The sequence below is a fragment of the Trichoplusia ni genome, chromosome 10 (assembly GCF_003590095.1).
Source record: "Trichoplusia ni isolate ovarian cell line Hi5 chromosome 10, tn1, whole genome shotgun sequence".
Lineage (NCBI taxonomy): Eukaryota > Metazoa > Arthropoda > Insecta > Lepidoptera > Noctuidae > Trichoplusia > Trichoplusia ni.
In genome coordinates this window covers 11,324,991-11,337,043 of record NC_039487.1, presented here as the reverse complement: position 1 = coordinate 11,337,043, position 12,053 = coordinate 11,324,991, and the positions used below count along the sequence as shown (strand labels likewise).

The following is a 12,053-nucleotide window of genomic DNA, read 5'->3' as shown; positions in this document are numbered from 1 at the left end:
GAAACGTCAATTTTTGCACGATTCACATCTGTGCTGTGCACCGTGGAAGGATATTTACCTTTTCGCACATACCTTTTTAATGGTCGAAAAACCCAATATTCTTGGTAACAAACCTTTAATTTTGCAGAATTTAGTTTAAGTAGCAATATAATAGCAGGTCTTGGTTTAATTTCAAGTTTCGTGAAACTACATAACCATGCCGCCGAAAAAACCTAGTGCTGGTGGCGGTGGCGGCGGCAGCAAAAAGACTGAGCAGAAGAAGAAAGAGAAGGTTATTGAGGTAGGTAAAGAAGGCTTCATTCCACAATATATGCGGCAGCTAGGGATAACCAAAGAAACTTAGCTAATAAGTGAACACGGTGGTTTGGACCTGACATATCCATATGTAGGACAGGTTACTTAAGCTAAACTGAATATTGCATGGACTTAGTTCTCATAACAGAGACATCTAATGATTTCAACTTTGATTTCAACTCCATTATTCAATTTTACTCTGAGATTATGAGATGTATTTGAAAACACTACATTGCATAGGTATTTCTCCAGTTGGTCTATTTTTTATTTTAAGAAGTCAATTATGTGTAATCAAAAAACACAGACCAGTCAGTGTAACCCTTTATCTATCAATTTCAGGACAAGACCTTCGGTTTGAAAAACAAGAAGGGAGCGAAGCAGCAGAAATTTATTCAACAAGTTGAGAAACAGGTGAAGAGTGGAGGCATCCACCCTGCCAAGCCTATGGATGACAAGAAAAAGGAGAAAGAGGCCAAAATGAAGGAGCAGAAGGAACTGGCGATGCTGTTCAAACCTGTCCAAACACAAAAAGTTGAGAAGGGTATGATAAGAACTCAATTACTTGTGATTTATTAACCAACTTCAAACAGAGGAAGCCCTGTTGCCTATTTTGTTTATGTTTATTACAATTTAATCCTGATCTGGGGTATAATGTCATATTGCAAATGTTGACATGACAGTAAGGACATGGCAAACATGTACATTCTTCCCTTTACTTTCACAAATATTTCAAGACTAAAATAAGCCAAATCAGGTCAGCCGTTCTCAAATAAATCTTGAGATAATGAATAATGAATGGCAATTCATTTTTATATAAAAAATAATGCCCAATGCCTTATCAAAATCAAAAGTTTTTATTTCAAATAGGTTCTTTCTGGGCAATTTTAAAATGTTACAGTTGCAGAGTCACCACTCAAAATCAAAAGTTTTTATTTCAAGTAGGCCGTTTTCCAGGCACTTTCAAAACGTTAAGGTGATGGCTCTAGTTGCACGGTTGCAAAGTGTCATTCATATGGAGAAGAAACAGCAAGAAACTCCATTAGTCACTCTTTTAAAAAATAAAATATTATAGTAACATTGTAAATTGTTATTAATGTTTGTAATGTTAGCTTAAGATCTGGTTTACTTGTATATCTATATAATTATATTTTCATTCTACCCAGGTACTGACCCCAAGTCAGTGGTATGCGCTTTCTTTAAACAAGGTCAATGTACAAAGGGTGATAAGTGCAAGTTTTCTCATGACTTGACACTGGAGAGAAAGGTGAGATTTAAAAAAAATAGACTTATCTTAATCCGAGTGGTTGAGGTCACCACACCAAACACACGCCACGTGTCGCGGGTTTGATCCCCGCGTAGTACAAGTATTTCTGTGATCCACGAATGCTTGTTCTGAGTCTGGGTCTCTTTGTGCATGTGATTTGTATGTTTGTAAAACCCCCGCGACACAAGGATAAAATACCTTACCGCGGGCGTCGTTTTTTTTGTGTGCATATTTCTAATTTTATATCTATCTTTTCTCTATGACTCCATCCTATGAAAACTGTTAATTTTAGTTTAGTAATTATCTTTACTCTGATTTTTATAATAACTATCGTGAGACTGATTCATTATTAAATGACGTAACGGTTTAATCACGCGTATTTATCGGGGTAGCCCGACTAGTTTCGGACCCAATCGGAGTCCTTAATCATGAGCAGACGCGGCGGGAACCCGCCGCGTCTGCTCATGATTAAAAATGAAACTAGTCGGGCTACCCCGATAAATACGCGTGAGTAAACCGTTACATCATTTAATAACCTTTACTCTGACATTAGAGATACCAGCCTTTAAATTTCTAACATCCAAAAAAAAGGAATATTTGTGCATTCTATATGTCTAAGTACATTGTATGAACTTTCAGGCTGAAAAACGTTCTCTGTACGTGGACATGCGTGACGATGAAGATACTATGGATAATTGGGACGAGGACAAACTGAAAGAAGTAGTTCAGAAGAAACATGAGGAGGAAAAGCAGAGGCCCACCACTGACATTGTAAGTAATTATATCATCATCGGCCTAGCCAGTAGCCTTGTCCCAACTATGTTGGGGTCGGCTACCAGTCTAACCGGTTTCAGCTAAGTACCAGTGTTTTACAAGGAGCGACTGCCTATCAGACCTTCTCAACCCACTTACCTGGGCGACACAATACCCCTTGGCTAGACTGGCTGTCAGACTTTTCAAGCTTCTACCTACCTGTAACGACTGTCAAAGATGTAAGAATAACAGCCGGGACCCACAATTTAACGTGCCTTCCGAAACACGGAGGAACTCGTAATGACAAAGATGGTCACCCGTCTGCGGTCACCAACCGCGTCAAGCATAGCTTAACCTGTGATCGATTCACTTATGCGGTTATAGCTTAGCCACGAGCTCTTCAGCTTTATGTATTACTAGCTGTTGCCCGCGACTTCGTCCGCGTGGTTAGAAAATATTAGTTACTAGCTGTTGCCCGCGACTTCGTCTGCGTGGTTAGAAGATATAAGTTATGGCTTTTTCTTCGCTCCTATTGGTCGCAGCGTGATGATATATAGCCTAAAACCTCCCACGATTAATGGTATATTCAACACAAAAATATTTTTTCAATTTGAACCAGTAGTTCCTGAGATTAGCGCGTTCAAACAAACAATCAAACAAACAATTAGTATATACATAGTATATACATAGTAATTAGTATATATATAGTACAATTAGTATATAGATGCCAACGATATCTTCGCTACGTTTCATCGATTTTTAATTTCTCGCGCGGAGATTTTAATATTACGATAACTCATTACCTATTAACATTTTTGGCGTAGTGTAAAAGGCAATTTTGTTCTACATTACATGCATAATATATCTAACTTATTTATTTGGATAAGGATTAATACTGTATTGTTAAAAAGAGGTTCGTAAGTAACCAATAATTTTACTGTATTAAGAAAACACATAAAAATGGTTATTGTGGGTTATCCTTGGAAGATAGACATATACCACCGCGGACTTTTTTGTAGATCTATTAAAGAGGTACAAACCCGCCATACATTGTTTTGTTGTAACTCAAAAGGTTTTGGCAGCGTTCTCGATGAAAGCTCTCGAATGGCTTAATTTTTTCCGACATGTTTAACTAATATCGCTGTAATATCGTCAGTTTACACAAAACCTAAACTTATTATACACTAAAACCTTCCTCAAGAATTGCTCTATCTATCGTTGAAAACCGCATAAAAATCCGTTCAGTACTTTTCTAGTTTATCGCGAACAGACAGACAGACAGACAGACAGACGCGGCGGGGGACTTTGTTTTATAATATGTAAGGATTACTTATTACTTATACCATCACATATAAGAAAACTATACTCATTTAACGCAGTCAAAAATCAGATTAGCCAATATTTACTTACAAATCAGATATCTGCAAAATTAATGTGTTTTAATGTGTTGGATGAAATAAAAAAAAAATATCCCTACAGTGCCACGGAAATTGCAAAACCTTCCACAGTTATCCGCATAACTAAACACACACACACACACACACACACACACCGAGATTACAACCACACCAGACACGCTCACACACACTTACACACACACAAACAACATCACTCATACACACACCCCAAAAGTTATTATTAAGGAGTTTTACAAAAGGAAAAATAAATAATAAAATATTAAGTTCTCAAGTAAGCGACATGTATTGTGTTTTTATTGAGAATAAGGTTTCTTTAAACTTATTTCCACAGATTTGCAGACATTTCCTTGAAGCTGTCGAAAAATCTAAATACGGTTGGTTCTGGGAATGTCCGTCGGGATCCAAGTGCATATACCGACATGCTCTGCCGCCAGGCTTCGTACTCAAACGAGATAAAAAGAAATTGGAAGAGAAGAAGAATGAGATTTCCCTGGTCGATTTAATAGAGAGGGAGAGGGCTGCGCTCGGGCCGAACCAGACGAAAATCACGTTGGAAACCTTCCTCGCTTGGAAGAAGAAGAAGATCAAGGAGAAACAGGTTTGTGCAACTGTTAAATATATAGACTAAGTTTTAATCGTTAAAATGCGTAACACACATCACCTTAAATTAATAACAAGGTGAAAAAGAGAACTCTCGTCAAGAAAATAATGGTTGACGACCTCCGTGGTCGTATGTCGTACGTACCGGTTTCAAGGTCGGGTCAATGTAAAATTCACATTTCTACATTGCCCCGGGTCTGGCTGGGTGTGGTACCCTTATTGTATCTGAATTCCATATCCAAAGTGCTTTAGCAACCTACTTTGTGTTGGGAACAATGAATGTGATGTTGTCCGCAGTTTTGCTTTAGCCTTAAGCAACACATGCATGATCTGAATGTACCGTATGTTGCGGCAGGAGCTGGCGGTGGCGGCGGAGGAGCAGCGGCGCAGCGACTTCCGCGCGGGGCGCGCCGTGGGGCTGTCGGGGCGCGAGATGTTCTCCTTCGACCCCGCGCTGGCGCTGGCCGCCGACGAGGACGACGACGCCGTGGACCTGGCGCACTACGGCCAGCAGGACCCCGACCCCGACCACTACAAGGAGCTCACGCTCGACCTCGTCGGCATGGAGGCCAGCGAGGTCTGCAGCCCTACGCTAACGTTCATCATTCGTTGGGTGTCATTGTGCATGTCATTTGTATGTTTGTAAAAACCCCGCGGCACATGGATCACATACCTTAGTGCGGGAGTCGTTCATAAAAAATGGCCTAGCCTTCCCAACTATATTGGAGTCGCCTTCCAGTCTAACCTGATAAACCAGCTTAGTACCAGTGTTTTACTAGGAGCGACTGCCTATCTAACCTCCTAACCCAGTTACCTGCGTTACCTGGGTAACACGATACCCCTTGGTTGGACTGGTTATCAGACTCATGCTTTTGACTACCTGTAACGACTGTCGAAGATGTAGTAATAACAGCCGGGACCCACAATTTAACGTGCCTTCCGAAACACTAAGAAACTTGTAATGACAAAGATGGTCACCCGTCTACGGATACAAAGCGTAGCTTAACCTGTGATATCAAACATAAGAAAATTCAACCTTGTGTTGCGGAGGCTTCACAATAATTTGACGACCTTCTGGTCTTATAGTTAGTGTAGCCTTGACTGCTCTACCTGAGGTCATGGATTCAATTCCCACCCAGGACAAGTGATTGTGTGATAAGCACAATCATTGTTTCTTTGCCGGGATATAATATATCTACATTATGTAGGTATGTATTTAGAAATGTATGTTTATCAGTTGTTTAGTATTAAAATCTTGCTTAGTTTGAGACTAGACAGGGTTGTGTGATAGTTATAGAATATTAATTATTTATAAATCACATGCTCAATGACACCCAAACTCAGAACAAGCATTCGTGTATCACACAAATGCCGTCGCGCAATGACACAGATATTTAGGGTAACTTTATTAAGGTCGATTCTTACAAATGTTACAAAAGTTTACTCTCGTTTATTCATGGAAGAGTCGAACCCGACCGGATTCCTTAATCACGATTATTATTCAGGACATAGTTCAGACAGACATTCTAAACGGGACATAGTTTTTTAAGATGAAATACTGGACAGCAGTATCTTGCCCTTAAAAATATTAATTAAGTGATTTTAATAGATTACAGCTAAGTATGACAAACAATTTTTTCACCACTTCGCTATAATTATAATAAAAACAAATAGTGATATTTTATGCTGCAAGCAATAGGCTAACTCTCTATACACGAACCGACTTAACTGTATATTAACCCTATAATTAAATTGAACGGTGACACTTTTTATGTTTTCATATACATTAAACAGTTTTCGTAAGAAAGTGTCTAAAGCGTTCTTGTAACGTTGAACAGGCGGACGACACAGGTACGAAGGCAACAGAAGACAGATTGCAGCAGCTGAGCCACGGGCTGGAGAACGGCGCGGGCGGCGGCGAGGCCGCGGACCCGGCCTCGCCCGCCGGGGACCAGGACGCCGCCGTCCCCATCAACGAGAACCTCTTCCTCGACGAGGATTTAGACGAAGAACTTCAGAACCTCGATCTAGAGGATTAGGATTTTTTAATTACTTGTTTACAGCCACTAATAACTTGGTACTACAGAGAACTGCAGCAATCCCCCGTCTCTATCCTACAAGCCTAACGTCGTGCATCTCGCTCTAACTCTTTTCTTCTCATCAGACGTACCAAGTTGAATTGGCTGTAATATGAGTGTCTACTCAATACTGTGTACTTTGGTTTCCACTCGCATTATGAACTCATTTTTCAATTGACGACATGAAGATCATTTTTTCTACCCTTTACCGAAATTTAAAACAAGAGGATTAATTTATTAAAATGTGTGACAAGTACGTAAATTGAAAAGAAAATTGAATTTCAACTTGCTGTAGCCTACATAGTTATCATTATATTTATTGATAGCAAAATATCTTGAAAGATAATGATTAATGTGCAACCTACTTATCTTAATAATCGTTAAATATTACGATATAAATTATCAAAAAATTCGGCGCTTGAATTCATCGCATAAGAGATGCAACCCATACACAATGTCCAGATGTATCATCCAAATGTTTATATCCTAAATATAGTAACGTATTTGTAAATAAAATAACATATTTTAATTCTCATTGTTTTATTTCTAATAAAAAATAAACTTAAACATGTTTTCAGCCTTTGCCCTGGCATTTAATTCAAACAAAAAAAAACTTAATTCTTCAAGAATAGTGAACATTATTCCTTAATAGATAACCAATTAGCAGGATTTCCAACAGTAATTTTGTCTATAACACTTTGAGGTATACCCTTAGATTTCATTTTTGGCAACACATTGTTCAAGATGTGCGAATAACCGTGACCGCCGAAGTTGATCTGGAATAATAAGATTGGGTTGAAAACATAATTTTCAAGCAGTTTATGTTAGGTATAATACACTCAAGATCCCAGAAAACAAGTTTAATGAACATTTATTTAAGTGTAATGGAAATACGAAGGAAGTTAAAAATGGCATCCTCTAATGTCGTGATGAGTAAAGCAATCCAAGATTTGGACCGTCTTGGTCTTGATCAAATACTGTATGTATGATTAAAATTAAAGTCAATCCATAAATGTATATATAAAAATCTAAAAATAAAGATCTTCTATAAAAGGTATATGCATATTAAATATATATTTATCGTATATAAATGAATTATCGTTCGTGAATCTCGCTAAAACTCGAGAACGGCTGAACCGATATGGCTTATTTTAGTCTTGAAATATTTGTGGAAGTTTAGAGAAGGTTTGAACGGTGACAAAACATGGAAAAGTTGAAACTGTTTTAATTTGATAGTGTACTCTTGTAGATCCTTTTGATTTTCAAATAATAAGTAACAATGGTAAAATCGGTTTGAAGAAACAAGTTTCTGTAGAAATAAATATACAAAAGAAAATGATCACCCATCGCAATTTATGACTGTACCAACTTAGGTACTTGATTTTAACATTTGTTATTGTAGCGGCAATAGAAATACATCATCTGTAAAAGAATGTAGATAACAATATTCTTACCAGCCTGTGTTTGGTATGGATGTCATGAGACATCAGTATTCTGTCTTCGAACCCTTGGTCGATCAGACACTTGATTTTATCGATTCTTTGCGCGTCGTTTATCATGTCAGTGGCCACGTTCAGCTGGTAGTAAGAAACTTCCACACCAAACAGGTCGAGCTGGCAGTAGGTCCCGAGATTTGCAAATTCCAACAGAACATCGTTCGATAGAAGCGTGCCTACATGTGGGAATAATGCAGAAAAGAAGCAAAAGTTAGTTATATTTTTTTTACTCTAAAATTATCTAACTTATACAAAAATTATGAGGCAGAAAAAAGGACGAATAAAAAAGCCGCGGCGGTGAAATTATGATGATAATAATTTATTTCAAAATATTGCCGACGCCGCGTAATAATCCGAGGAAATTAAGAGTTTTCTTAAAAAAAAAAGGTAATGGTCCACAGCCACACATAGGTAATTAAAACTTACAAAATTGAAGAGGACGAATTGTTTTTTTTTTTTGCTGAATATATAATGTTTTTTCTTTGAAAGTTTTTCTTGAACATGCAAACTACGTATTTTTTTTTTTTTTTATGGGACTAGCCCGCCACACATGCCCGTCATTGCAACTCCTGTAAGCCAGGATCTACAATGAAACCAACGAAAACCACCGAAACACTTAAGTTCGGTGTGTCCCAGGGGGAACAATTAACTGCCTTGGAACCCGCAACGAAATTAATCAGAAATAGTAAAGAGGAGGAGTAGGAAAAAATGTTCCACTTCCCTCCATAGCAAGCGGGAGACAAAAGAAGAAATAGCTAGTTTTAGCAAAGAAAAGAGATTGACAACTGAGTTAGGCTCAGTTATCAGGCACCACGGATATAAATTTACAGTTTAATGGGTCCTATAATTTAGGAGCTGTTATTTTGATTCCAATAATAGGTATGGCAGAAACGTCTGAAAGCACGGAAATTTGCTCTGGTTGCAACAAGGTCCTCATAGTAGACAACACCGGATGTCGGCTGCAAACTATTTAATAAGATGTTACGTTCGTCTTGCCATAGACCACACTCCCACAGAATATGATGTGCAGTTTGCTCATATTCACTGTTTGCCGTTGAACACTGACATAATGGGGAAACGACAAGCAAACTACGTATATGAGTAAAATCATGCTTACGATCCAAGTGTGACATAACCACCTTGTCTGCCGACCCGCCAGCCTCGCAATACAGGCGAATGATCTCGAAGGGTGCTTCTGGGTTTCTGTGAGGGTGAAAGCTGACTCCGCAGCCCACCTGCGGCTGCAATTCTCCCGCCGCGCGGATCGCTCTTCGCTCAAACTCTGCAAGATACGGCCGTAAGTTACAAGTATTGATTACTAGCTGTTGTCCGCGACTCCGTCTGCGTGCAGTTCTGCACGTTCAGCGTTAGGTGGTCCCCGTTAAAAATACATACCCTTACTGATCTTATACTTTTCACAAACCTTTTCAATTTCCCCTCGAGAACTGTTTCAAAAATCGGTATAAAAAGTAGCCTATTTTCTTTTCTATGTCAATGGTATACTATATGCATGCCAAATTTCATCCAAATCCGTTTAGCCGTTTTTGCGTGATTGGGTAACAAACATCCAAAACATCGACACTTTCACATTTATAATTTTAGTAAGGATAGTAATTCTTTACCCCTTATAGGCCAGACGCTAGCAATCTCCCCCATGAATCCAGCTTTAATTTGTGGTTCCTCTGGGAATCCTTCAGTCAACTCGCCCATCATACGGTTGTAGATATCCTCAGTGGAGTAATGAAGGTAATTGTCGGGCTGCACGTCCTCGATGTAGTGCCCCGTACCGGCAATAACGTGCACGCCACACGACTGGGCGACCTCCTCATAGAATTTTATGTCTCTATCAAGACCCTTCGTAGTATTTTCTACGATCGCACCTGGAATAATAATAATATAGTTTATTTCTCTCATAAATGTACAGTGTTACGCAAATTTATTTTAACTTTTTTGCCGCATTTTCGGAACCTGTATGACAGATCTCCTGAGTCACCCCTTTTTATACATATTCGTTTTTTACGTATCCTAATTCTAGTTATACATAATATTATTAGCAAATGATTTTATAGAGAGGTAGTCAACTGGAACGGAATGAAAGAAATTTAATGTTAAATACATGTTAATAATTACCTCTTTTAAAGTGAGTGCGATGTCTGCCTGAGACCGATAAAATTATACCTAAATAAGAGCTGCTGGAAATGTATGTTAATTACATCAAGTTATGAAAAAATATTTTGCACCGTGCCGGTAGTCTTTGTTTCAATATAACGTGTGTTCGAGCTTTGAAAAGGTTAAATATAAAAAATTCGCCCAAAATTGATGTATGTACCTACTTAATTCACTAAACAGTTCTACTATTTAAGGTTCGCTGCTTGGATTTTGATTTTTAACCGCAAACACAAAAAGAGAAGTTGTGTGTTTGACGTGCTTTCTGTTTGTCAGTCTGTGTCAGCACAGATCCCGAACGAGTTTTTTAAGAAATATTTGATAAAAAACGGTCAGGCCGTTAAGTTTCGGGGGTGAAAGTAGGGGTTTATAATCGAATGTCTGCAAATATAAACTTTGACTAAATCAAGAGTGTTCTTAGCTTCGTTTGATGAGAAAGTTGGTGATGGGATAGTGTTACATGGAAAGAGTACCTATTAATCATTGCAATGCAGCTTTGCGTCTTTGAAATTCTGCTAAAGACGATTTATCATACAGGTTACTTTACACACTACAAAATTTTGAAATTTTCCACAATTTTAAATACTGACCTCCACCGAATTTCTTGTATGCCTTGACATCATCTAAAACAGCTATATTGGCCTCTTCATCGTCGAGAATTAAGTTGTGTCTAGAGCTGTAGGGATATTGTCTGATGTAGCCAACGTTTTCCAAAGTAGGTTTGGTCTGGAAAAAGTCTACCAGTGTTTCCGGGGGCTTCCTGTAGAAATGCTCGAAGTTCATCGAAAGGTGCTCGTGTGTAAGCGTGACTCCTAACTCGGACGGTTTGATTGCGCCTAGCACTGAAAAGGAGAGCGATTCAGCGATATTGAGAGCCGCACTTTCTGTTGGTTTATTGAGCTAATCACAAAAATAATTGCCACACCATTATATGTTGTATAAAGCATGAAAAATTTAATTAAAATGGAAATGTAAAAACTTAGTCAGTGTCAGTCAAAGTAATGTGTAACAACTATCTACTTATTCTTATGATTGTAACATCGTACTAATATTATCGACGCTAAAGTTCGGATATAGACGAATCTTGGTACATAGATAGTTCTTTTAAATGAAACCCCTGTAAGCTAGTTACCCAGGGTCTACCATGAAACCAACGAAAACCACCGAAACACTTACCAAGTTCGGTGTGACCCAATGGAAACTATTAACTGACATAGTCAGCTAATCGTTTCGCTCGGTTTTTTCAGCCAGTTGCTACTAGGCTGGTCTAAGTTGGTACCTATTCTGAAGTACTGCTTCGACGGTAGCCAACAGAAGTAACAGTTCTGTTTATAACCATGACTAAAGGACATAGGATAGTTCCTATTCCAATTTTGTTCCCAAGGGATCATTTTTGTTTTATAGTGGGCGGGCACGCGTTCAGCAGCTAGTTTGAAACATTCATGAAAATCGGATCTGGGATTACAGGTGTGAAATTCAAAATCAAAATAGTTATATTTTTATAATAGGTAATCAGTTCGACTCGCGATCCCGCCGCGTCTGGACTCCGGTTGGTCCGAAACCAGTCGAGCTACCCCGATAAATACGCGTGAGTAAACCGTTACATCATTTAATAATAAAATAGTTATATTTGTAAAATCCTTCCATTCCACCAACAGTTTTTTTTTCACAATATGTATTTATTCTAACTGATTTTGCAACATAAAAAGATTTTCGCAACTTATTCGTTAGTAGTTAAATAATATAAAGGTACCTACCGGTTTGCACTCTTGAAGTCATTTTTTAGAAGAGAACTGTATGAATGTGATATTCAAGACTGTTGTTTACAGTATATCAGAATGTACTCAGTGACTGTTGTGAAGCTCTCTATTTAATGTTTTTATCACGAACAAACATACGAGAAGCACTGATAATACTAAAACGTTGTAAACAGTTGACTGTTTAGATAGTGTTGTTTTTAACCACTTAATATGTCCACGCTGCC

At 38.3% G+C, this 12,053-nt stretch overlaps 2 protein-coding genes across 3 annotated transcripts; one reads left to right on the top strand and one right to left on the bottom strand.

Moving 5' to 3' along the window:
• Positions 1-9: 9 nt before the first annotated feature.
• On the top strand, positions 10-6,936 carry LOC113498043 (zinc finger CCCH domain-containing protein 15 homolog). The gene is made up of 7 exons (XM_026877933.1): positions 10-280; positions 634-835; positions 1,458-1,558; positions 2,198-2,329; positions 4,061-4,327; positions 4,685-4,906; positions 6,168-6,936. The coding sequence occupies exons 1-7, from the start codon at positions 197-199 to the stop codon at positions 6,366-6,368; spliced, it is 1,209 nt and encodes a 402-aa protein (XP_026733734.1). The 5' UTR covers positions 10-196; the 3' UTR covers positions 6,369-6,936.
• On the bottom strand, positions 6,931-12,032 carry LOC113498045 (phosphotriesterase-related protein). 2 transcript variants are annotated; one of them, XM_026877936.1, is made up of 6 exons: positions 11,827-12,024; positions 10,660-10,911; positions 9,526-9,783; positions 9,021-9,185; positions 7,862-8,079; positions 6,931-7,183 (listed from the first exon to the last, which is right to left on the bottom strand). In XM_026877936.1, exons 1-6 carry the CDS (start codon positions 11,846-11,848, stop codon positions 7,046-7,048), a joined length of 1,053 nt encoding a protein of 350 aa, XP_026733737.1. In that variant the 5' UTR covers positions 11,849-12,024; the 3' UTR covers positions 6,931-7,045. The 2 variants fall into 2 exon arrangements, with proteins under 2 accessions (XP_026733737.1, XP_026733738.1); XM_026877937.1 differs by lacking the exons at positions 6,931-7,183; positions 7,862-8,079 and adding an exon at positions 8,213-8,419 and having other exon boundaries at positions 9,001-9,185; positions 11,827-12,032.
• Between the last annotated feature and the right edge of the window lie 21 nt (positions 12,033-12,053).